Below are 26635 nucleotides of genomic sequence, written 5' to 3'. Positions count from 1 at the left end.
CAGAAGCTTAAATATTGAAATTTAATTTATTCCACTTAAGGCAAACACCACATAAATCAGTCTTTGCACTTGTCCTATAATCGATCATCAGTGCTAATGATCATTCCTGTACCTTCTTCACAGGCGTATAGTCATCACTACAAGGCTCCAACATCCCAGAGCAAGCCACAAGGTCAGAGTTTCCAATCAGTAAACTAGAGAAGATACTATGGGGCAGATTTGGAGATGTTTGGTTATTCCAAAAGTTCCACTCCAATTTGGGTTGGATCAACTGGTGATGGAATCCCCCTAATTGAGGAACTGGGCATGGCAGGACACGGCCGATGGGCAGAGTGTTGTCTACCACAGGCGGACTGGGTAGTCCTTCACTCCCAGACTCATCCTGGCTTTCATGGTCGATGCTGCTGCCAGCAAATCCAGAGTCTGGGCTCTGAACTTCCAGTCTGAGCTTCTGTAGCTGCTCGTCAAAGGATGATTTCTCCAGAGGGCTGTTCACATCACTCTCTGATTCTTCTTCATTATAAAGACTGACTGAAGCAGTTTGCTTCTGTTTATCATTGCCTCCCGCTGGCCCATACGGACTCTCTGAAGAACATGGCTCCAACTGATCTGTAACAAGACATTTGGAGCTCTTGGACAAAAAGTAAGTGGAATTGGAAAAACTGGAGGTGTCACTTGAAGTAGCAAATTTGTCAAACTTTCTGGAGGGTATATCAGAGTCAAAGACTTTGTAGACCTTGACAGGTGAAATGGACTCTTCAGGCTTAAGCAGCAACCCAGGACCCAGGCACATCTGAGGAGGAGAAGGAGACAGGATTAACATTGATGTCTGACATCCTTTTCTTTTGAAATAGAAGCCAATACACAGTGCAAATCACTGATCTTTTTTAAATTATTTTTGTTTATGCATTTTCTCCCCCTTTTTCTCCCGACTTTTAGCGTATCAAATTACCCAATTGCATTATGCTTCCTCTCTACTGATGCCGATCCCCACCCTGATTGAGGAGAGCGAGTTGGATGACGTAAAATGCTGTCTATGTAGAGCACTAGGTTTTCGAACACACCTAAGTAGTCCATGACTTATTAGAATCCTCTCTACTGAGGCAGATGCCTATGTAGGCATTAAGAGAGCAAGATAGCTCCCTAGGTTTTTGAACACACCTGTGAGTGTCTGTGAGTGGTCTCAGGCCAAGAAGTTGACTATAAAGTTTAGAAATTCAAACAACTTACTTTTAAATCTCCTTGATGGGGAGAAAACAGCTTATCAAAATATGTAGAGTGTTTGGGTACAAATATACCCTTTAGAGAACTAAAAAACAAACAAACAGGGAAAAAATATTAGTTGTTTTAGCAGAATGTTTGCAGATGGACACATGAATTTAGCATAAATAATGTCATTATACTGTACAATTCTTCAATATACTGCTGTCCAATGTACATTTTACTTCATGTTTTGAACGCTGAATCACCTCAGATTAATAAGAAAACCATGCTATTCCTACACAAAGGAAACTTACACAACAAGTTCCTTTATTTAGGAGACAGTAATTAAACACCTATATCAAACTTACTATATCACTTATATCAAGATAACTACTCTTCTAATAACTGGTTTCATCACCTTTTACTTACTACAAATAAGCCTTTTCATAAAATGTATCCGACTGGTTTGAAACCACTATAGATACATAGCGCACTTATCATTCTAAGACTTATTTAATTTAAAATTAGAAATTAATTAAGAAGTTAATTTACACTAGAAATATAAACACAATGAATTACTACTTAGAAAATGTAGATTACTTAGGGCATTTTTGCCAGTAGTCATATTCCAAGAATACTGCTACAATAGAATCTTACTGGATGTCTACATGGTGTACGTAATAAGAAGTACGTCAGTTGCATTGTATGACCTCCAAACCCCAGTTCTAGCTAATTTAGACCAGTTCCTGTGTTAACTGTGGAATCTTCCTCTGTCCTAGAAGGTCACTGACAACAGTATAAAAAGATGTCTACTACTACTTCTCTTTTGCATTCAAGTAAGAACCTTGACTAGACCGCGCAGAATGTTAGTGCTGTTTATTTTTAGCCATTTAAATGTAATCTTGCTGTTATATTTTGCTTAGTTTGCAGTCTGTATTTAGTACTTGTGTTACAACTTTGCTTCAGCTCATAGAAGAAAAAGTAGAATTCATTCTTTTCTCCAAAGACGTGCAAGTGAGGTGAATTGGAGACACTAAATTGTCCATGACTGTGTTAGATATAACCTCGTGAACTGATAAACCTTGTGTAATGAGTAACTACCGTTCCTGTCATGAATGTAACCAAAGTGCAAAACATGATGTTAAAATCCTAATAAACAAACAAACAAACAAACATCCTTTTCTCATAAAGTCCTGATGCAGCAAAGCACCCCTGCAAAACCATAATTTAACCACCGTATTGGTAGGACATTTTTACTAATACAAGCTATGCTTTTCCAGGCTAAATAAGACAATTGCTTAAAAAATCTACTTCCAAGCAATAATGGTTCTCTGTGTTAGCAGTAGTTTCTTTTTTGCTCCCCTGACATGAATGTATTGCTTCTTAGTCTTATCTGTACTGTAGATTTACCAGCACTGAGTCTAGCTAGATACATCAACAGTTTTAAAAACATTTTGACTGATTTGTCACTAAGCTCTGCAATCTTTTGTAAATTGCTGCATGAGTTGTTGCTAAGTTTTGAGAGAGAGCAGGCAAACAAGGGAGGATTTACCACTCTTCTATTTCCCCCTATTTAGAGATAATGGCTCTCAATTAGCGCTTTTCCACCAAAAGAGCTCGGGTTCTTGAACCGGTTCTGTTCAGGTTTTTAGTTAGAGAACCGACCCGCGTTTCCACCAGTTTTTGGGAACCAAGCCTGCTTCATCAACGGTGGGTGTTACATAAAGAAAGTAAAGAGTATTATTATGATGGTGGAGCGTATAGATTATGTGCGAGCATTTGTGCTGTTGTTACAGATGTTCATTTTTATGCAAAAAGCATTGCTCAACTATTGGTGATAAGAAGACGTAGACGTGTTTGTCACAGTTGTTGTTTTCTTTAGTTCATTGACGTGAGAAGTGTTTTGCGCTTCGCTCTCTGCGCAAATAGCCGATTTGCTCAGTGCTCGGCTTGAGCGATAAAACATCACTAAAGTTCCATGACACGAACAACCATTTGTGTGAAATAACCATCAAATCCACTCTAAAAGCTCCACATGTATTAACTTCATGTGTGGTGTTTTTGCGGCTCGGGGTTCTGAAAAACTGCTTCGGGAGAGTCAGAAATGCTTTACGTAAAAAAAACGTAATGTGGCTTAATGTACTACAAGTACGACACAGAAACACTAAATTTCTCTCCATTATTACTGCTTATATGCGCTCTGTACTGCTCAAATTCATCGGCCATTGTTCTAGTACAACAAGCCATGTTAAGCTTTATTTTTCACGTTAAGCATTTTTCGTATTGTCAGGGTCACTTTTACCACGTCATATCACACAGTTCATCTCTTTAAAAATATCAGCGAATATCAGCGGCAAACTGTATTAAAATTTAATCAGGTTATCTTTAAAAGATGGAAGTTTATGAAAGCACCCAAACCTCCACACTGTGACATGCCCAGTAGTGGTGTTAAATTCGGTTCATTTTATGGACTCGGGTTAATCTGAGTCACTCAGTAATGTGATCCGGTTCACTTGGGTCAATAGAGTCACTTGAGTCACTTGTACTGACATTCTGATTGCGATTGATTTACTGCATGAAAATGCATCCAAATATCACTTGTCTTCCGTGCACTCATCTTCTGTAAATAAATCCTTCTCTCTTAATTCTCTTGGCCCCTCACACTTCTCTTGTCAGTGACAAGTTGACACTTTTTTCTAAGTGAAACCTTGATCATGCGGGAGAGGGGGGTGGACTCACCTACCAATCAGATGGGTATATTAATGGGTCAAGGGTTTAAAATTACCATGGGGGCTATGATACTCCTTAAGTTGTACAGTACTAAAGTAGCCTGTAAGCATTTGCATTTTAATAATAATAAAACTATATTTTGTTGTTGTTTTGCTTACAAGAAAATATGCTGCATTACTAATCTATACCACTACTACTACTAATAATAGCGTGTATAAAATGTGCATAAAATCAACCACATAACGAACACCAGTAAGTTTAACCACTTGTTTATTGAAATATTTAACTTGTTACTTAGATTCACAGACTGGAGTGAAGTCGGTTCAGCCAAATCATCTGAGTCTGCAGGGTTTCCAGTGAGCCTGCTCACCTGACTCGTAGGATCCGGGTTAATTGAGATTTCGGACTCGTGATTCCCGATTCAGTACAAAGATTCGAATCATTAACCCAGGTGATTCAGGAACTGGCCAGCTCTAATGCCCACAGATGAAGGCACGGTTCGTGCTGAAAAACCAAGTATTCTGTGGTGCCAGGTTAGGACGCAAGTTTGCTGTCTGGAACTTCTTTTTTTTCAGTGGAAACACGCAGAACCGGTTTAAAATCAAGTTTGCACACTAGAAAGGAGCCAGATCCGTGTCGGTGGAAAAGGGGTAAATGTGGTTTGGTGAAGTTTTCTTTTTCTTTATCTTAGCTTTTCTGTAATTTCCTCAAACCATGCACAACAGTGTTCCTGTAGTAACATTAATGTGACAGCTTTAATGTTATAAGTTTTATGTTTATGAGTACTTGGCAAAAGGGCATTTTTTTATACCACTGTATATTGATTTACTGGTATATAATCATGGATCATGGACACTACTCACCTTTTATAGTGACGGATGCAGAGGAAAACTAGTATGATGATTATAGCTGCTATGAATACTGCAATGCTCGTCATACCAGTGATTCCAAATAACAGGTCTTTGGGATCTTTTAATAAAATAAATAAATAAATAAAACAATGAAGGTAAGAAAAGAGATTATGCAATTAACTTAACAATTAAGTTAAAAAAAACAAACTAAAATTAAAAATCTAAGTAAAACAAAGTACAAATTTGAAGTAAAAGACATTGCTAAAAGAAAAACAACACTAAGGAAAGAATAGAAATGCCAAACAACTCTAATTACTTGGGTTCAATCATTGCCTGTGTGGAGTTAGGCATGTTTGGCATGTGCGTGAAAGATCTGTTTAATTAGATTTTTCTTTTTTCTGTACAGCAGTTTGTTGGTTATTGTTTCAAAGTCAACACAAAGCTTTTAGTTAGATACATTAAAACAAATCCATCAAACCAAAGTGTCTTGGTGTTCAGTACCTACCAAGTGAAGCAGAAGGTGAATCCAGTGTAAACCGCGTGATGGGACTCCACTCGCTCCAGAACTTTTGATTGTTGAAGGCAGTGGATCGAACTCTGATCTCATAGGTGCTCCCTGAGGTAAGGCTCTCAATGGGTAACTCCCAGCGTTTCTCCTGTACCAGCAACCTTTTCTTAACCTATGGACACACAAAAAGAGGGACAGTTGTAGCTCAGCTTAAGGTACTGGACTAGTAATCAGAAGGTTGCTGGTTTAAGCCTTAACTGCCAAGTTGTCACTGTTGGGCCCCTGAGCAAGGCCCTTAACCCTCAATTGCTCACATTATATTCAGTCATAATTGTAAGTTACTTTGGATAAAAGCATCTGCTAAATGGATCAAATGTAAATGTAAACACAGACTTCAGTACCAGGTAAAATCCTGCAATAGAGAAAAGAACTGGCAAAATCACCAATGAAAACTCTAAACTCCAATAGGTTGTTATTTAATTGAAAACAACACAAAACACAAGATTTCTTAATTTAATGATTTTGATTGAATTTCCCAAATAAGTTTTTTGAATTAAATAATAAGAAAGGCCATGCCAAAAAAAAGCTTTAGTTTAAGAACAATATTTCTCAATGCAGGATTGCAAAAAATAAATATTTTACGATAAAGTCCATCAGAGAAACCTTGTGAGTGAAGGGAAAGACAAAATCAACAATAAATGCTAGTGTCCTTCGATCTCTCAAACGACACCATACCATACATTTTTTAATGACCACATGGTCTTGGGAGTACTTCAAACAAATGCATTGTACTTTGCAAGGATGTAGTTAATCATTATTAGTATTGAAATAATAATAATAATAATGATAACTTTTACTTTTAATAATTTGTCACGAATCAAGCCTCTTTGTGCCCCTGGAGCCATGTTTATGTACCACGCCCCTTTCTCTTCAGGAGCACATGTTAGAGGTGGTTTGTTTAGGTGGTCAAGTCAACACCCCCTTATGATGATTGGTCCACAGCCAATTATCCACAGCTGCACCTTGTTTCAGGGACAATGCTCATAACATAGGGTTCATGTTTAGCGTTAGCATTGTTCATGTGTGTTTAGATTAGCATTTAGCTTAGGGAATTTGTTAGTGTGTCTTGTACTACTGTCTACTTCTACTACTTTTTACCTACACTGTTTCCACTTGCAATTATGGTGCTACCAATATCACCACTACTCAGAGCAATGCTGCTCTATATATTATTGTAGTACTATTTTATATATATTTATTTTATTATATATTTTTTAAAATTTTCTGTTATTGCATTTTCTGTTCAATAATTGTCCTGACTCTTACAGACATACAGCCTATCAAGTGTCTGCATAGGCATCTGGTCGGCTGACAGCACAGCTGAGATTCAAACTCGAGAGCGGTGGGCTAGTGTATTTTACCATTGTGCCACCCAAGCACTTATTTTATTATACAAAAATTATTTAAAATATACTTTAATATATTAATATAAATATATATATATTTATTACAACCACCTCCAGAATTATTGGTACCATATAACTACTACTACTACTGACCCAGTAGTAATGTTATTATTACATCACCCTATTACTACTACTGCTTGATGGGTACACAGGCTTACCTCCCAGTTGTCCACCAGCTTTCTCCATTGCACCTCAAACAAATACTTCTTGATGTACTCTGGAAAAGGAGAGCCAATTTCCCAGGTAACATTTTCTTTCTCAACCAATGGCTTACTAGGTGGATACAACTTAACTATCAAACACACACACACACACACACACACACACACACACCCACACACACACACACACACACACAATAAGAAAGTGTACAATTTCTTAAAATAAAATGAAAAGTGATATTAATAGCTATTATAATTGTTAGATTACTTTTAACCTCATTGTGTTTGGGTTTTTTTGTGAATCAGCTGTTGTCAGTATTTAAGTGGGCATTGAACAAAAATGAATGCTTTAAATTTTAGAGAAGAGAAGTACAGATTATGAGAAGGCAATAAACACAAACAAGCAGTGGCGTAACTAGGAGCTCATGTGCCCCAGTATATATATATTTATATATATATATATATATATATATATATATATATATATATATATATAATGTATCTGTATATATAAATGGTATATCAGAATAAATGAAAGTAAAATTAAAATAAAAACAATGTGATTTATTGTAGTTTCTAGTTTTTGGACAATCTCTTATTAAAAAATCAATCAATTAATCAATCAATCTACTGTGTTTATCTATCAACATTGCATAGTCTAGTTTAATTATAGTAAAATTCCTTACCATTCTTCATTGGATAATATTTTGGGTCCTCCTGCACTGGCTTAGTCATGTTTCCACAAAACACTTTCAGTGGTAGACTTGGGGAACCATAACTTAAAGTCTAAAGTGGTCAGATTAAATTAGATTATAATTAGTTATTATAACATAACCACAGTGTTCAAGGGTAGAAATACGGAAATGTACATCTGCTTATTACTGGGTTGGTATCTTAGTATGTCTGTAGTGAAATATGGATTGCAGTATCATGCCCACCTGCCATGCCACTAATTGGTGAATGAAGACAAACAAGACTGACAGTGCCGGTTCTTTTAATAGTCAGTCTCTGCACTTCATTAAGCATTCATTTTGCTTTAGCTGGAAGAGTCCCTTTAAATCCTGGCCTCATTGCCAGATCTTTGCAGGCTTCTCTGTTTACCTACCCTTCATCTCTCACTGATGCTGTCATGCTGGGCTTGAACTGGCCCTGGTTTGCTGCCTGCATGTATGTAGGCATACTTTTATCTTATTCATGGGGTACTCAGTCAGCCATGCGGCACTAATTTTGGCTTTGGTCCTTTTTGCCGCACCATAGAAACTGCTTTGAACATGAGCTGCCTCCAGGGGAGGTTTGACAGCATTCCTATTAGTGGACTGCACACAGAAATCTATGCTTGATAAGTGGTGTCAGTAGGTGGAGAGGCTGTTCTGCTCTGTCTCTTCCCTTTTGTAGCTGCTGCCAGATTTAATCAGTTTCCTCTTTTTATCCTTTTTTTAGAGAACATAGCGAGGCATGCTGTGTCCAATTACAGACTTATATGATCTATTTGAATATGCACCTTCAAGATTACCACCACAGTGGCAAGCAAATATACACCGATCAGCCATAACATTAAAGCCACCTCCTTGTCTCTCACTGTCCATTTTATCAGCTCCACTTACCATCTAGAAGTGTTTGGTAGTTATACAATTACTGATTGTAGTCCATCTGTTTCTCTACATGCTTTGTTAGCCCCCTTTCATGCTGTTCTTCAATAGTCAGGACTCTCCCAGGACTACCACAGAGTAGGTATTATTTGGGTGGTGGGTCAATTTCAGCACTGCAGTGACACTGACATGGTGGTGGTGTGTTAGTGTGTGTTGTGCTGGTATGAGTGAATAAGACACATCAATGCTGATGGAGTTTTTAAACACCTCACTGTCACTGCTGGACTGAGAATAGTTCACCAACCAAAAATATATCCAGCCAACAGCACCCCGTGGGCAGCGTCTTGTGACCACTGATGAAGATCTCAAAGATGACCAACTCAAACAGCAGCAATAGATGAGCGATCATCTCTGACTTTACATCTACAAGGTGGACCAACTAGGTAGGAGTGTCTAATAGAGTGGACAGTGAGTGGACACAATATTTAAAAACTCCAGCATTGCTGCTGTGTCTGATTTACTCATACCAGCACAACACACACTAACACACCACCATCATGTCATCGTCAGTGCAGTTGATCCACTGAGAATGATCCACCACCTAAATAATACCTGCTCTGTGGTGGTCCTGTAGGGGTCCTGACCATTGAAGAACAGGGTGAACGCAGGTTAAAAAGGTATGTAGAGAAACAGATAGACTTCAGTCAGTAATTGTAGAGCAGTAAAGTGCTTCTATATGGTAAGTGGAGCTGATAAAATGGACAGTGTGTGTAGCAACAAGGAGGTGGTTTTAATGTTATGGCTGATCGGTGTTTATAAGCAACGTAAAGAATACTACCACAGTGACAAGCAAATATAAATTTCAGTACTTTCACTATTAACACACACACCAAAGCATGAATTATTTTCTCACCTTATTCAAAAACGTAAGTGTCGCTTCCTGTAATTTGATCTGTGAGTTTCCAACAGGAACAAAGTCACTTTGACGAATTTGAGGATATTCTTTATAGCTGTAATGCAAGATGAAGCATAATTACATTGGTGTTTTAGCAACAATTTTTGATAATCCTGGTGTCACAGTCACTGGTGTCACACCATGTGGGTAACATTGAATACTACAATAAGCAATTTGGTAGGTTTAAGGATAATGTGCTGTCATTGGTGTTCCAAAGAGTTTCAGAAATTGTATCATTATTATTTAATAATTTTTAACTTATTACATTTACTTTTATTTATTTGTTTTCCTATAAAAAATGCTGCACGATTTGTCAATTTCCCCCTTTAATTGTTATTTTAATTATGAGCGCAACAGCTCTGTCTAACATGTTGGCCCAAAATGTAGATATTTACTGGGGAATATCATAAGGTTTACGTTATTTTAGCCGCTCAGGTGGCGCAGCGGTAAAGTACGCTAGCTCACCAGAGTTGGGGTTTCGAATACATCGTATCGAATCTCAGCTTTGCCTTTCCAACTAGGCTGGGAGGCTGTATGAACAACGATTGGCTGTTGTTTAGGGTTGTCCAGGTAAGAAAATCGGACCGTAGGTCCTCATAACTGATGCGACTGCGGCCCCTGCTGGCTGACTGATGGCGCCTGCACAGGGCTGAGGAATAATGCTGATGGGGGTGTGGCCTTCCATGCACAGTGCCTGTCAAGTGTATGAACTCGACTCGTGCAGGTAAAAAATGCACTATCTGTACTGACTGTGTGTACCGGAGGGGGCACAAGTCAGTTGAGAGGCATCCTCAGTCAGTGGTGAAGGGTCGAATCAGTATAGAGGACGCATTCAGAGTAATTGGACATGACTAGACTGGGAGATAAAAATTGGCGGGGAAAATGTAAATAAAAAATAAAAAAGTTTACGTTATTTTGACCATAAATAAACCATTCACTCATGATAACTTTGCATTGATTTGTAGTGGCCTTTCCCTCTAAATAGACCAGTGACATCAACTGCAATTATTTTAATTAATGTATTTATGGTTTTGCCTTTAACCTGCCACACTTCTGTATGTCTGATGATATTTAAAGCGACTATCTGCACATAGTGTTAGACCAGTGACGAAAATGACACAATTGAGTCAGGCTGTTTGTGTTTTGCTCGTAAATGATACAGTACTCATTGAATTCGGCGTGAAGTGAGCAGTTGGTGGTTGGTGCTATGTGAAACCTCTCCTCCGCTGCTGTTCTGTTCCATTCACATATTATGATGTCCAATAAGTCGCTGTAGCACAACAGTCCTACACACAGCAATTCGCATTCAGATTAGCAAAGTGCCTTACTAATAAAAGAATAGAACTTGAGTATGTAAAAGCAAATATCAGGTCAAAATCAAGCAAAAGAAAAGAAATAAAGTAGGACCTTATATAGGGATGAAGACTTGAAATGATGGTTTGTTTTATTCAGACTATATATTGTGCCTGTTCAAACAGTTCTTGTATAATTAATTAATCAAGTGTCCTAACAAAGCCAAGGAATTTCACATATTTGGTTCTACTAAAGTTATGCATTGATTAAAACTACAACTCCAATAATGCAATGCTCCAGCTAGCTAATGAAGACCTGTCCACCTATCAGTGTTTATATTTGGAAGATTAGAGGCCAAATCCTGGTTAGAGATTAACAGAACCTATAGCATTTCTATGGGCGAACAAACAAAAATCTTTAGTGCAGTCCTTACTGGCATTGGTTGAAGATATAAATGACATCATCACCAGCAGCAAAACCTGACCAATCAGCAAATTCCTCTTCATCCTAAATACTGGAGGCAGGTCACCTAATCCAGAGAACAGAGAGCAGAGTTTATGAGCTTTTCATATTAGTTAAACATATCATCCATGATATTCTACATGACCAGACATATGTGGACACCCCTCCTAATTAATGAGTTCAGTATTAGTCAGACACTTTGCTATCAGGTGTATGAAATAAATTCTGTGCTTCCAGCTTTCTGGCAACAGTTTGGAAAAAGCCTTTAGGATAAAAAGCCAACATCTAAAGTCGTAGATAGCCAACAAGCTCGTGGTCAGATGTCCAGACATTTTACGCTTGGTACAGTGTATCACAAAAGTGAGTACACCCCTCACATTTCTGCAAATATTTCATTATATCTTTTCATGGGACAACACTATAGAAATAAAACTTGGATATAACTTAGAGTAGTCAGTGTACAGCTTGTATAGCAGTGTAGATTTACTGTCTTCTGAAAATAACTCAACACACAGCCATTAATGTCTAAATAGCTGGCAACATAAGTGAGTACACCCCACAGTGAACATGTCCAAATTGTGCCCAAAGTGTCAATATTTTGTGTGACCGCCATTATTATCCAGCACTGCCTTAACCCTCCTGGGCATGGAATTCACCAGAGCTGCACAGGTTGCTACTGGAATCCTCTTCCACTCCTCCATGATGACATCACGGAGCTGGTGGATGGATGCGCCACAGGTGCTCAATTGGGTTTAGTCCATCACCTTTACCTTCAGCTTCCTCAGCAAGGCAGTTGTCATCTTGGAGGTTGTGTTTGGGGTCGTTATCCTGTTGGAAAACTGCCATGAGGCCCAGTTTTCGAAGGGAGGGGATCATGCTCTGTTTCAGAATGTCACAGTACATGTTGGAATTCATGTTTCCCTCAATGAACTGTAGCTCCCCAGTGCCGGCAACACTCATGCAGCCCAAGACCATGATGCTACCACCACCATGCTTGACTGTAGGCAAGGGCCTACATAGCTCAGTGATAGCTCAGTGGTTAAGGTACTGAACTAGTAAACAGAAGGTTGCCGGTTCAAGCCCTGCCACCACAAAAAAAAAAGTTGCCACTGTTGGGTCCCTGAGCAAGACCCTTAACCCTCAATTGCTCACTGTGTAAGTCGCTTTGGATAAAAGCGTCTGCTAAATGCTGAAAATGTAAATGTAAATGATACAGTTGTCTTGGTACTTCTCACCAGGGCGCCGCCACACATGCTGGACACCATCTGAGCCAAACAAGTTTATCTTGGTCTCATCAGACAACAGGGCATTCCAGTAATCCATGTTCTTGGACTGCTTGTCTTCAGCAAACTGTTTGCGGGCTTTCTTGTGCGTCAGCTTCCTTCTGGGATGACGACCATGCAGACCGAGTTGATGCAGTGTGCGGCGTATGGTCTGAGCACTGACAGGCTGACCTCCCACGTCTTCAACCTCTGCAGCAATGCTGGCAGCACTCATGTGTCTATTTTTTAATTAATGGCTGTGTGTTGAGTTATTTTCAGAAGACAGTAAATCTACACTGCTATACAAGCTGTACACTGACTACTCTAAGTTATATCCAAGTTTCATGTCTATAGTGTTGTCCCATGAAAAGATATAATGAAATATTTGCAGAAATGTGAGGGGTGTACTCACTTTTGTGATACACTGTAAATTTGCTTTCTAGAGGACAAACCTTACTGCACAACTGTGGCTATGTTTTATTTGCTCCCTGTTTAGCTTTTTTTACAATCTGCTGTCACACATCAGTCTTTTTTATTAGCAAAGAGGTCACAGCATCCTGTGTGGAAAATACTGAAACCACAATGAGAACATAAATATCCACCCACAAAGTGAGAGTAGAATGTGCTGAATGTCACACATATACTGCTTATCTTTTTCTTATCAAAAAGAAGTGTATTTTTTAACCGGATGCATTAAGCCTCAAATCACTAGTTAGTTTAAAGTGTTTTAGGGTGTATTGGCACCCCTTCACTACATCTCTTGTTTATTTCATGTGTTTCAGCCACAACAATTGCTAATGGGTATACAGACATCCCAAGTTGCAAAAACTCATTTCAGGGAGGTACCCCCGGACTCGGACCTCGACCCTGACCCCCCCAAGACCCCCCCCCCCCCCCCCCCAAGCTAACTTCGCATCACAAACACATACTACATAGTGCACTAGATAGTGTGAAAGATAATAGATTTATGTTTCCTACATAGTGCACTAGATTGTATATTAGAAAAGAATTTATGTTCCTTACTTAGTGCACTAGATAGTGTACTAGATAATAGACTTATGTGTCTTACATAATGCTTTAGGTAGCGTTTTAGTTAACGGATTTAGGTTCCCTACAAAGTGCACTAAATTGTATATCAGATAACGGATTTATGTTCCCTACATAGTGCACTAGATAGTATTTTAGATTTGAATTTATGTTCCCTACGTAGTGCACTAGATAGTGAATTAGACAATTGGTTTATGTTCCCTACACAGTGCGCTAGATTGTATATCAGATCACGGATTTATGTTCCCTACATAGTGCACTAGAAAGTATAACTAGATGATGATTTGTGTTCCTTACATAGTGCACTAGATAGTGTATTACATAATTATGTTCCCTACATAGTGCACTAAATTGTATATCAGATAACGCATTCATGTTCACTACATAGTGCACTAGACAGTATATTAGACAACTGATTTATGTTCCCTACACAGTGCGCTAGATTGTATATCAGATATCGGATTTAATACGTGATCGGGGAAAAAAGTCTGTGTCGTCTGTGTCGCCTGCATGTGCGTGTGTGTGTGTCGCTCTTGGCCGCTCGTTCTAGATCCCGGGAAATTTTATCTGACTTGCGGGCATCAGGGAGCTGCTATGTATATGCGGGAGACTCCCGGAACTTCTGGGAGACTTGGGATGTCTGGGTATAATAAATTAATTATATAAAGGAAATTATAAGCTTCTAACTTTGCTGCGACAGTTTAGGGAAGGCCCTGAACTGCACAAAGCAAAGTCTATACAGATATGAAGAAAAGCTTGATTTATTAAAGAAACTCCAGTGCTCTGCACAGAGCCCTGACCTCCGCCCCACTGAACAGCTTTGAAATTAACTGGAACATCAATTGAGGCTTTCACAGTTATACAAATGCCCCTTTGACTAAATAGGCACAAATTCCTACAGACATACTTCAAGGTCTCAGAAGAGCGGCTGTTGTTATGTCACTTTATTTTAATACCATTTGTTTTTGATGTGGGATATCCAACAAGCTCATAATCAGGTGTCCAGATAGTAACAGCAGTAATTACAGTACAAATAATTTTTGCATTACAATATTTGTGGACACAGTATATCAAAAAATATCAATCACTTGGGATATTAATTGTGCTAGCAAACCTCTGCTCAGAACTGGGTTGAGTCTGGGAATCGTTACTAGCCTAGATGGGCTCTTTACAGACACAGTTGGCCATGTCTGAAGGAAGAAAGGCTAGATGGGGTAATCCTTTGCCAGCACAGGCGACAAAGGATTACATGTTTATCTGTGCATGTTACTCTCTATGCAGGAGCCTGCCGATGTCTTCACATGCCCATCTGTGTATTTTTTAAAATGTTGACAGCACAGTGGTTCATCTGTTCCTAATTATTTCTAGGTGTAATTAAGTGAGTGAGTGAATGAATGAATGTGTGAGTGATGCCCTGCAATAGATAAACACCCTGTCCACTGGAGTTTATTAACAATGGCATTGCACACAGTCTTTTTGGGTGGCATTTGGGTGGAACCTGCGTATTCAACACAAAGTGTGCAAAAGGTCAATAGGTCTGAATACTTTCTGATTCTGCTGTAAGTCTGATGCCATCTAGAAACATTGGGCATGAATCACACACTCACATCATGAGGCAACTTGCAATTAGAGCTGCCAATTCACCTACTGCCAAGGTTCAAATCATTGAGTGTACACAGTATAGAGGGTACATAGAATTAAGGGTACATGGTACTAAAGGTACATAATATTAAGGTGATTATTAAGGTGAAAAAATATTAATTTTGGGGTGGTTTCTCTTTTAAAGACTCTGCAACCATGTTAGTCTTAATCATGTTAACATATGTATATGGCATCATAGACTTAAAATAATACCAGGAGATTTTAAATAAAAACCTGGCAACCTCTGTCAGGAAGCTATGTAGTAGTAATGGGAATTATGGCTCTTTGAAGGGAGCCGAATCTTTTGTCTCCGTTCCTTTTAAAGAGCCATTCAAATAAATGGCTCTTCGTTCTTTTTTTTTTTTCAGGCAGCGGGAGGGTAAACTATAAGACAGCCCCGATATTAATATCAATGATGAACACCTAGCCTTAAATGTAGGGCTAATGCAAACAACACTTAAATGAGAAAAAAAATTTTTATTTAAAAAGTATACGAATTGACAGGCCATATAGGGTGTGTTCGAAAAAGAGCTGCCTTGCTGTCTTACTGTCTACACAGGCAGCTGCCTCAGTAGAGAGGATTCTAATAAGTCATTGACTTTTGAGGCAGGTTATTCGAACGCGCTACTTAGACAGCGATTCCATCGGCTTGCTTACACAGTTAGCATCTTGCCATTCAAACCAATGGGATGGGGTGGCACAGCGTGCTAGCATGTCAACAAACATCTCCCTTTGTGTAGTGAAAACGGTTAAATTCGCTGACAAGCCCCAACTTGCAAATAAATACACTTGTGCAAGTTTATACAAGTTAAAAATCAATATTAATTTCTTTACATTAGAAAATAACTCCAGCCATGTTATTTGTATTTCTCTGTGAGAGAAGAGCTACCGCACTGAATGCTGGGATTGCCTTGATCACTAAGGACACTTCCGATGCTCACTCGTTTTTGAGTCAAAATAACATTGAAATTTTAAGATGCCTAACTAGACAGCATATTAAGGCATCTAGGATTTCAAACAGCATCATTCTCGGGAGCGCGCATAGGATGACGTAAAATGCTGTCTATGTAGAGAGCTCACTAGCTTTTCGAACACACCCTATAGTATACACATGAATGGAAAAAAGTCTCTCACAGGCAAAGATGTGCCTGTTTCTGCTTTAAAACATAAGCACCATGAAAGAATCAGAGTTAACATAATCAAACAAGTTTATTTCTCAATTATTTGTCCTTATCCTACTAGCACTGCTCATTTTCTGCATGTTCTCTTGGTTATGGTTCTCTCTCTCTCTCCACGTGGAGGAGGGTGCGATACTAAGTATTTTCTGATTTGAATTTCGACAATTAACAGCTCTCATTATGAGTAATTGATTCCCTCTACTGATGCGAAGCATAATGGGTGGATTACAGCTGATAAGATATAAATACAAAAATATATACAACGGCTCCCAGAGGCGTGACTCGATTACTTTCGTTCATTTAAAAAAGCCGTTCAATAGAATCGGATTGTTTGCGAATGACCCATCACTACTAAGTAGGGGTTATGACAGGATCCTTTAGCAGAACTGGTCCTTGCCAGTCCCCTGAAATAAACTGTAATAAAATAAATAGTACTCACATATATAAAGGCCCCCATAATGCTAAGATGTATAAGAAACATGTACATTGCCGTCTAGATGCCGTCTACGCTTTTTATAACATGATGACCTAAAACGGCAGCATGGTGGCTCGGTGGGTAGCACTGTCGCCTCACAGCAAGAAGGTCCTGGGTTTGATCCCTAGGTGAAGCGGTCTGGGTCCTTTCTGTGTGGAGTTTGCATGTTCTCCTCGTGTCTGCATGGGTTTCCTCCAGGAGCTCTGGTTTCCTCCCACAATACAAAGACATGCAAGTGAGGTGAACTGAAGATACAAAATTGTCCATGACTGTGTTTGACATAAATCTTGTGTAACCAGTAACTACCTGTCATGAATGTAGGGAGGGTGTGGGTGCTGGACTGGACTGTCTGAAGCCCAGACCCGACCTCTATTAAACATGTGTGGCTAATTATCAAGTGCTAAATGGCACAACAGTGTTTGTAGTCGAAAGGGGACATACAGACGTGAGTTTGTACCTCTAACTCTTTAAAATACACACAAGTGATAGCAGTTTTTGGAAGGTTAGATGCAGTCCAAGCACCATCACAAACAGAAAGCTGCAGACACAGGTGACACTGTCCAGAGTCACACAAGCTTTACATCAGCATGTGCTTAGAGGCTGCAGTGCAAAAAAGAAGCTCTTGCTCATCAGATGAACCTCAGACCTTTTTTCATGAGAAAAAGCCTTTAAAGGCACGTTGGCTCAGTGGGTAGCACTGTTGCTTGGGTTCGATTCCCAGGTGGAGCGGTTCGCGTCCTGTATGTATAGAGTTTGCATGGGTTTCCTCCCATAGTACAAAGACATGCAAGTGAGGTGAATTACAAATACAATACAAAACTGTCCATGACTGTGTTTGACATTAAATTATTATGTAACTGATGAATCTTGTGTAACCAGTAACTACCGTTCCTGTCATGTAATAAATAAATAATTTAAATAAAGCTCACCTGACTGTGAACAGTGTGACCTGTGTTAAGGCAGTTTTTGACACACCTGTTTACCTGGTTCTGTTAATTATAAAAAACAAACAAACAAGGAATTAGGAGGCCAAGGCTCAAAGTTAAATAATTATATAATTATACGTTTTTAAGTTGCTGTAAAAGAAAGATTCAGTCATTCAGTAACCAGAAATAAGAACGACTTGCATAGATGACTGTCACATGTCCCTTACAAGTACATGTATAACATTTTACATCAATTGTACACAACAAGACAGGTGAAAATCTTATATTAACTCACCTTTTATGACTGGATGAAGCATCTGTTCAACCTTGAAATAAAGAAAAATAAAGAACGTTTTGTAATAGACAGTTTTCTATATAGGCGACTCCATTACTGAGGCCATGTGAGGTAGTTGTAAATTCTAAATCCCTTTCTGTTCCTCTCTCTCTCTCTCTCTCTCTCTCTCTCTCTCTCACACACACACACACACACACACACACACACACACACACACACACACACACACACACACACACACACACACACACACATAGACACACACACTACCCTTCAGCGGTGTTGTCCCAAATTAACCGCAACACCCATTTTCTGTAAGTGTAACGTCGCTACCTGAAAAGGAAATCGTGGGAAGGGGGGAGGCGGGCATTTTAACCTATCATTTATCATCATTGTTTTTTTTTGTCTTCTTCCTTCTCTGTCTCTTCAAATGACTTTTACCTTATATACATTCTCTTACCTTTTCTTTTAGTCTTTGAGGTTATCTCTTGACCTCAATACCTCCATCGTACTAAAAAAAGAAACAGAATATGCTGAATTATTGTTGAGCTTGGGTGTTTTAGACACATCTAACACACCCTAGGATATCAGGTACAATTATATATATAATTGTTTCTACACTCACTGTCCATTTTATCAGCTCCACTTACCATATAGAAGCACTTTGTAGTTCTACAATTACTGACTGTAGTCCATCTGTTTCTCAGCATGCTTTGTTAGCCCCCTTTTATGCTGTTCTTCAATGGTCAGGACTCCCACAGGACCACCACAGAGCAGGTATTATTTGGGTGGTGGATCATTCTCAGCACTGCAGTGACACTGACATGGTGGTGGTGTGTTAGTGTGTGTTGTGCTGGTATGAGTGGATCAGACACAGCAGCACTGATGGAGTTTTTAAACACCTCACGGTCACTGCTGGGCTGAGAATAGTACACCAACCAAAAATATCCAGCCAACAGCGTTCTGTGGGCAGAGTCCTGTGACCACTGATGAAGGTCTAGAAGATGACCAACTCAAACAGCAGCAATATATGAGCGATCATCTCTGACTTTACATCCACAAGGTGGACGAACTGTGGACACGGTATTTAAAAACTCCAGCAGCGCTGCAGTGTCTGATCCACTCATACCAGCACAACACACACTAACACACCACCACCAAGGCATTGTCACTGCAGTGCTGAGAATGATCCACCACCTAAATAATACCTGCTCTGTGGTGGTCCTGACCATTGAAGAACAGGGTGAAAGCAGGCTAACAAAATATGTAGAAAAACAGATGGACTACAGTCAGTAATTGTAGAACTACAAAGTGCTTCTATATGGTAAGTGGAGCAGATAAAATGGACAGTGAGTGTAGAAACAAGGAGGTGGTTTTAATGTTATGGCTGATCAGTGTATACTTTTATTTTTGTGGTAACAGTTTTAAAAAGAGCAAAATGTACTGGACTAGTAATCAGAACGTTGCTGGTTTAAGCCCTAACACCACCAAGCTGGCTCTGTTTGGTCCCAGCTCTCAGCCCTTAGTTGCTTGAGTGTAGGAAAGGCTCTGTTTTTAAATTATGCATAAAAACAAGGACTAGAAAGGCGTGGTATGACTAGTTTGTTGGTGAAGAACTCCAGTGGCTTGCGCAGAACCCTGCGGGCATTATATTACCCACATCTTGGGGTAATTCAGAAGACGGTCCATCTTCATTTTAGTGTTGTTTAACCTACTTCATATCACTTATTTTTCTCTTTCCCTCTCATCATCACATCTCTGTGGGTGGGTGAGTGGGTGCAGTGCTATTTGGCCACATTTACAAAATTTTTTTTAGGTATCGCCTGTCACAATCTTTCCCTTGGACCTCACAGATGCAGAAAATGACCTTTTCTTGCTGTTATACAGAAGTACTCTTTTAGCTGTACTAAGAAAAAATAGTGTAATCTAGTTTTTAGCTGCTCAACCCATTTCCTGTAATAGGAGGAACTGGAATGGACAACAGCTTATGAACTGTAGTAAACTTATTTACAGTAATATGCAACATAAAACATGACAGACACAGATCACCACCAGAGACATATAGCCCAGACACAGATGAAGATACAATACATGAACATCAGCATCGCCACAGCTGATCCTTCATCTATTTTTGTCTGTTTTTATCAGCGCTTTATTGTGGTCAGGGTCACGATGGGTCTGATTTATTAGGCAATGCAGACTAATTGGCCAAACTGCATATCTTTAGACTTGTGGGAGGAAATCCACAGGGACATTGGAATAATATGCAAACTCCACATAGAAAAGACTACACGAGTTGAACCCAGGCCTTTTTTGGGGCGAGGCAACAGCACTTCTCTTCTTTTGTCCACTCATTTGATCTGATCAAGTTTTTTTTTTTTTTTTTTTTATGCCAAAATGCTCCTCCTTATGCAACCAATTTATCCACACTTGGGACTGTCACTAGGGGTCACCAAAATGTGCCATCCAGTGGCTAAGTTTACATAATGCAATGCATCTTCTATATTTGTGAGTGCAACCCTGGATTCGAACCCCCAGCACAGCTGTTATCATTACAACACACAAGTTCACAGAAACTACAAACCAATAACTAATGGAAATAGAGCCAAGGACAATAAATAAACAATAAGCACAGAGAAAACACATAGAATAGAATGCCTTTGTCATATATACTGCACATATACAGTTTGGGGTCAGGGCGCAGGTTCAGTGATTGCACGGCAACCCTGGAGCAGACAGGGTTAAAGGCCTTGCTCAGGGACCCAACAGTGGCTGCATGGCATCTCAACTTTCAAATGATAACCCAAAGCTCTACCCACTAGGCTCCCACTGGCCCATGGATATAACTTAACAATTGAATCAAGAAACATGATACGAGGAAAACAGAGATAACCAGAAAACAGAATCAAGGAACAAAGAGAGCACTAGTAAATAACCAAAAATGTAGAAATAAAGAAACCAGGAACAAGGAGAGCACTAGTAAATAACCAAAATGTGGAAACAAGGAAACCAGGAACAAGGAGAGCACTAGGAAATAACCAGATTATGGAATCAAGAAACCAGGAACAAGGAGAGCACTAGTAAATAACCAAAAATGTAGAAATAAAGAAACCAGGAACAAGGAGAGCACTAGTAAATAACCAAAAATGTAGAAATAAAGAAACCAGGAACAAGGAGAGCACTAGTAAATAACCAAAATGTGGAAACAAGGAAACCAGGAACAAGGAGAGCACTAGGAAATAACCAGATTATGGAATCAAGAAACCAGGAACAAGGAGAGCACTAGGAAATAACCAAAATGTGGAAATAAAGACACCATGAACAAGGAGAGCACTAGTTAATAAGAGGACACTATGAAATAACCAGAGCTTGGAGTCAAGAAACCAGGAACAAGGAGAGCACTACAAAATAACCAAAATTTAGACATCAAGAAACAATGAAAGCTCTAAGAAAAAATGAGGAATTAAAAAAAGTCCTACATAAGAGGACGTTGACTACAGCACAACACTGTGCCGGAAGTCGCTTGAGGTGAGGGTATTTGTAGAAGGCTTAATGACCTAGAAAATAAGTGTCAGGTGGGAAGATCAGGTGCTCTGGGGATGGTCAGGTGACATGCTGTGAAGAGCATTATGGGGCTTGTAGTTGTTACATGTCCTAAGCCTATGGATAAGAAAGGGAGATTACAGATGCAATAGTGACCATCGTCTTGTAGTCTAATGGCAAACCTTAATCTATGTTAGTTCTGGAGGACCAATAAACTCCAAATTGTAATGCCTTTATTGTACATTTGCAGACAGTATGAAAATGGTCCATTCAGAAGTAGTAAGGCAGCATTTACAGAATGGATCAAACTGTTCTACAACCCCAAACCCAAAAAAGTTGGGACAGAATGGAAAATGCTAATAAAATAAAAATGCAGTGTTCCTTACATTTACTTTGACTTTTATTTGATTGCAGACAGGATGCACCTGATATATTTCATGTTTTACAGTGCCTTGCAAAAGTATTCAGCCCCCTTGAACTTTTCAACCTTTTGCCACATTTCAGGCTTCAAACATAACGATATGAAATTGTAATTTTTTGTGAAGAATCAACAACAAGTGGGACACAATCGTGAAGTAGAACGAAATTTATTGGATATTTTAAACTTTTTTTAGAAATAAAAAACTAAAAAGTGGGGCGTGCAATATTATTCAGCCCCTTTACTTTCAGTGCAGCAAACTCACTCCAGAAGTTCAGTGAGGATCTCTGAATGATCCAATGTTGACCTAAATGACTGATGGTGATAAATAGAATCCACCATTGTGTAATCAAGTCTCCGTATAAATGCACCTGCTCTGTGACAGTCTCAGAGTTCTGTTTAAAGCGCAGAGAGCATCATGAAGACCAAGGAACACACCAGGCAGGTCCGAGATACTGTTGTGGAGAAGTTTAAAGCCGGATTTGGATACAAAAAGATTTCCCAAGCTTTAAACATCTCAAGGAGCACTGTGCAAGCGATCATATTGAAATGGAAGGAGTATCAGACCACTGCAAATCTACCAAGACCCGGCCGTCCCTCTAAACTTTCAGCTCAAACAAGGAGAAGACTGATCAGAGATGCAGCCAAGAGGCCCATGATCACTCTGAATGAACTGCAGAGATCTACAGCTGAGGTGGGAGACTCTGTCCATAGGACACAATCAGTCGTACACCGCACAAATCTGGCCTTTATGGAAGAGTGGCAAGAAGAAAGCCATTTCTCAAAGATATCTATAAAAAGTCACCTGGGAGACACACCAAACATGTGGAAGAAGGTGCTCTGGTCAGATGAAACCAAAATCGAACTTTTTGGCCACAATGCAAAACGTTATGTTTGGCGTAAAAGCAACACAGCTCATCACCCTGAACACACCATCCCCACTGTCAAACATGGTGGTGGCAGCATCATGGTTTGGGCCTGCTTTTCTTCAGCAGGGACAGGGAAGATGGTTAAAATTGATGGGAAGATGGATGGAGCCAAATACAGGACCATTCTGGAAGAAAACCTGTTGCAGTCTGCAAAAGACCTGAGACTGGGACGGAGATTTATCTTCCAACAAGACAATGATCCAAAACATAAAGCAAAATCTACAATGGAATGGTTCACAAATAAACGTATCCAGGTGTTAGAATGGCCAAGTCAAAGTCCAGACCTGAATCCCATCGAGAATCTGTGGAAAGAGCTGAAAACTGCTGTTCACAAACGCTCTCCATCCAACCTCACTGAGCTCGAGCTGTTTTGCAAGGAAGAATGGGCAAAAATTTCTGTCTCTCGATGTGCAAAACTGATAGAGACATACCCCAAGCGACTTGCAGCTGTAATCGCAGCAAAAGGTGGCGCTACAAAGTATTAACGCAAGGGGGCTGAATAATATTGCACGCCCCACTTTTCAGTTTTTTATTTCTAAAAAAAGTTTAAAATATCCAATAAATTTCGTTCCACTTCACGATTGTGTCCCACTTGTTGTTGATTCTTCACAAAAAATTACAATTTCATATCGTTATGTTTGAAGCCTGAAATGTGGCAAAAGGTTGAAAAGTTCAAGGGGGCTGAATACTTTTGCAAGGCACTGTATCTGCTCAACTTCATTTCATTTGTTAATATACCTCCATTCCTGCATTTCAGGCCTGCAACACATTTAAAAAAAAGTTGGGACAGGGGCAATTTAGGGTTAGTAATGAGGTGAAAAAACAGTAATGATGGGATTCCAAACAGGTGATTGTAATCATTGTTTGATACAAAAAAAGCAGCATCCAGGAAAGGCTTTGTTTCTTTGATGAGCAAAGATGATCAGAGGATCTCCAGTTTGTCAACAAATGCGTGAGAAAATGATTGAAATGTTTAAAAACACTGTACCTCAAAGAAAGATTGGAAGAGATTTGCATATTTCTCCCTCTACAGTGCATAAAAATCGGGAGGAATTTCAGTGCGTAAAGGCCAAGGGCGCAAGCTTAAGCTGAAAGCCCGTGATCTTCAATCCCTCAGACGGCACTGCATCTAGAACCACCACTCAACAATAGCTGATATAACCACATGGGTGAGGGATTTCTTTGGCAAACCTTTGTCAAGCACTACAATACAGAGTTACTGCACAAATGCCACTTAAAACTTTACTGTGCAAAAAAGAAGCCTTATGTTAACCATGTCCAGAAGCGGCGTTGACTTCTCTGGGCTAGGAGGCATCTAGGATAGACCATCGCACAGTGGAAACATGTATTGTGGTCAGATGAATCAGCATTCCAGGTCTTTTTTGGGAAAAATAGATGCCTCTGTTTGCATATTCTCTAAATATGAAGGCATACAGTATATAGAGAAAATGTAAAAAGAATAGTTTGTAAAATCAAAATATGTGCTGTTTTACTTCTATACTATTAAAATTACAGGTTTTAATCTCATAGGTTTTCTAAAAAAAATATGTCTGACATAACTTAAATGTTTCCATAATTCAGTCACAGTATGGTTGCAAAAATGATTGAAATTGAATTGAATTGAGATACAAAATTGTCCATGACTGTGTTTGACATTAAACTGTCGTGAATGTAACCAAAGTGTGTGAAACATCATGTTAAAATCCTAATAAATAAATAACAAATAAAACCCCAGGACTTTCTAGACATTCATGTGCTTTACAAAAGTATGTTTTTGTAACCGTACCTCTCAGCTCAAACTAAGGCAATAAAGTATCTAGTCGTCTATTGACTATTTTACACTATCGTCCTTCTGCCTCCTATTTCTCTGTGTACAGTGTAAGGAAAGCGTGCGATGAATTAAGCAAGTTGTTTGCATTAGCCTCTATGTTGTAAGCGTCATTCAACACTAAAGTAGTAAATACAGATTTCTTCGGGTGCTGTTTTTCACATCGGTTCCACCTGTTTTTGTTCTAGAAAAAGGTCAGCTAGCCACAGTAAGGAAACCGACCGTTTGTGGTTTCAGGTGTGATGGCGGAGTTTTATGAGCTCAATCACAAAAACAAAACTTGTGCAGGGACAGCTGACATTTTTAAACTAATATTTATAAGTAAGAGTACAAATATTTTTCTAAAATGTAAATGATATTCTGCTAATTACGGATTTTACCATGCAGGAACAAATCTGTGCAGACGTTTAGAAAACGTAGTTACAAACCTATTGTTTCTACACTCACTGTCCATTTTATCAGCTCCACTTACCATATAGGATCACTTTGTAGTTCTACAATTACTGAATGTAGTCCATCTGTTTCTCTGCATGCTTTGTTTGCTCCTTTCATGCTGTTCTGCAATGGTCAGGACCCCCACAGGACCACAACAGAGCAAGTATTATTTAGGTAGTGGATCATTTTCAGCACTGCAGTAACAATGACATGGTGGTGGTGTGTTAGTGTGTGTTGTGCTGGGATGAGTGGATCAGACACAGCAACGCTGCTGGAGTTTTTAAATCATGTGTCCACTCACTGTCCACTCTATTAGACCCTCCGACCTAGTTGGTCCCACTTGTAGATATAAAGTCAGTCATCTGTTGCAGCAGCTTGAGTAGATCATCTTCTAGACCTTCATCAGTGGTCACAGGATGCTGCCCGCGGGCAGACATAAGGTCACACAACAGAGTGTTATTGTTAAGTATTATGTAAGTATTGTGAATTTTTTAATTCATGTGTGTCAGCCTCAACAGGTCATAGATTATATAAAGGAAATTACATTTACATTTTCGGCATTTAGCAGACGCTTTTTATCCAGAGCGACTTACAGTACTGTGACAGTATATTGTCTAAGCAACTGAGGGTTAAGGGTCTTGCTCAAGAGCCCAACAGTGGCAACCTGGCAGTGGTGGGGCTTGAACCAGCAACATTTTAAATTCCAGTCCAGTACCTTAACCATTAGGCTACAACTGCCCTATGCTTCCAACTCAGTCTTCAGTTCCTGTCCCAAAGTGACCGTGCCCCTGTGCACAAAGCAAGGTCTATAAAGACATGAAGAAAAGCTTGGTTTAAAGAAACTCCTGACCTCAGCCCCACTGAATATCATTGCAATGAACTGGAACATCAGTTGTGGCTTTCCTGACCAACATTAGTGCCCAAGCATACAAATGATCCTTTGTCTGAATGGGCACAAATTTCCAAATTTCTCTTGTGAGAAGCCTTCCATAGAAGAGTGGCTGCTGTCATAGCTGAAACGATCACTAAGAGTTCACTCTATTTTAATACAATTTCTTTTGGAAACAGGATTTCCAACAAGCTCACATTCAGGTGTCCAAATATGTTTGGTCATGTAGTGTTTATATAATGTGTTATTTGTGTTTTTTTTACTCAGCAGTCACATCTTCAGAAACCCACATCCGTCCTAAACCATATCCTTTCCATCCTAATTATGTTAATGCACACTCGTGTTGAAGCTCTAGATGTCGTAAAACCTCAGCCATGTCATATCCTTTGCAAAACTACTTCTTCAACATTGTAAACATGGTTTATTTCTGACCTAACAGTTTGTCTTATTTCTAGAATAAGACCCTAATAAATAAAAAAGAACAATTCTATATACTATTAAAATCCTCAAACTGCAATAATGTCTTACCTTTAACTACAAACACAGCCTGC

General features: G+C 39.3%; 1 protein-coding gene across 1 annotated transcript; it reads right to left on the bottom strand.

Moving 5' to 3' along the window:
- Window positions 1-36: 36 nt before the first annotated feature.
- On the bottom strand, window positions 37-17819 carry LOC134317302 (uncharacterized). Its single transcript, XM_062998118.1, has 10 exons — window positions 17751-17819; window positions 11190-11285; window positions 10629-10749; window positions 9422-9518; window positions 7606-7705; window positions 6917-7050; window positions 5290-5464; window positions 4797-4902; window positions 1231-1309; window positions 37-793 (listed from the first exon to the last, which is right to left on the bottom strand). The coding sequence occupies exons 2-10, from the start codon at window positions 11260-11262 to the stop codon at window positions 101-103; spliced, it is 1578 nt and encodes a 525-aa protein (XP_062854188.1). The 5' UTR covers window positions 11263-11285; window positions 17751-17819; the 3' UTR covers window positions 37-100.
- Window positions 17820-26635: the final 8816 nt, after the last annotated feature.

The sequence above is a fragment of the Trichomycterus rosablanca genome, chromosome 6 (assembly GCF_030014385.1).
Source record: "Trichomycterus rosablanca isolate fTriRos1 chromosome 6, fTriRos1.hap1, whole genome shotgun sequence".
Taxonomy (NCBI): domain Eukaryota; kingdom Metazoa; phylum Chordata; class Actinopteri; order Siluriformes; family Trichomycteridae; genus Trichomycterus; species Trichomycterus rosablanca.
The sequence above is the reverse complement of the archived record's forward strand: the minus strand, read 5'-3'. Positions and strand labels throughout refer to the sequence as shown.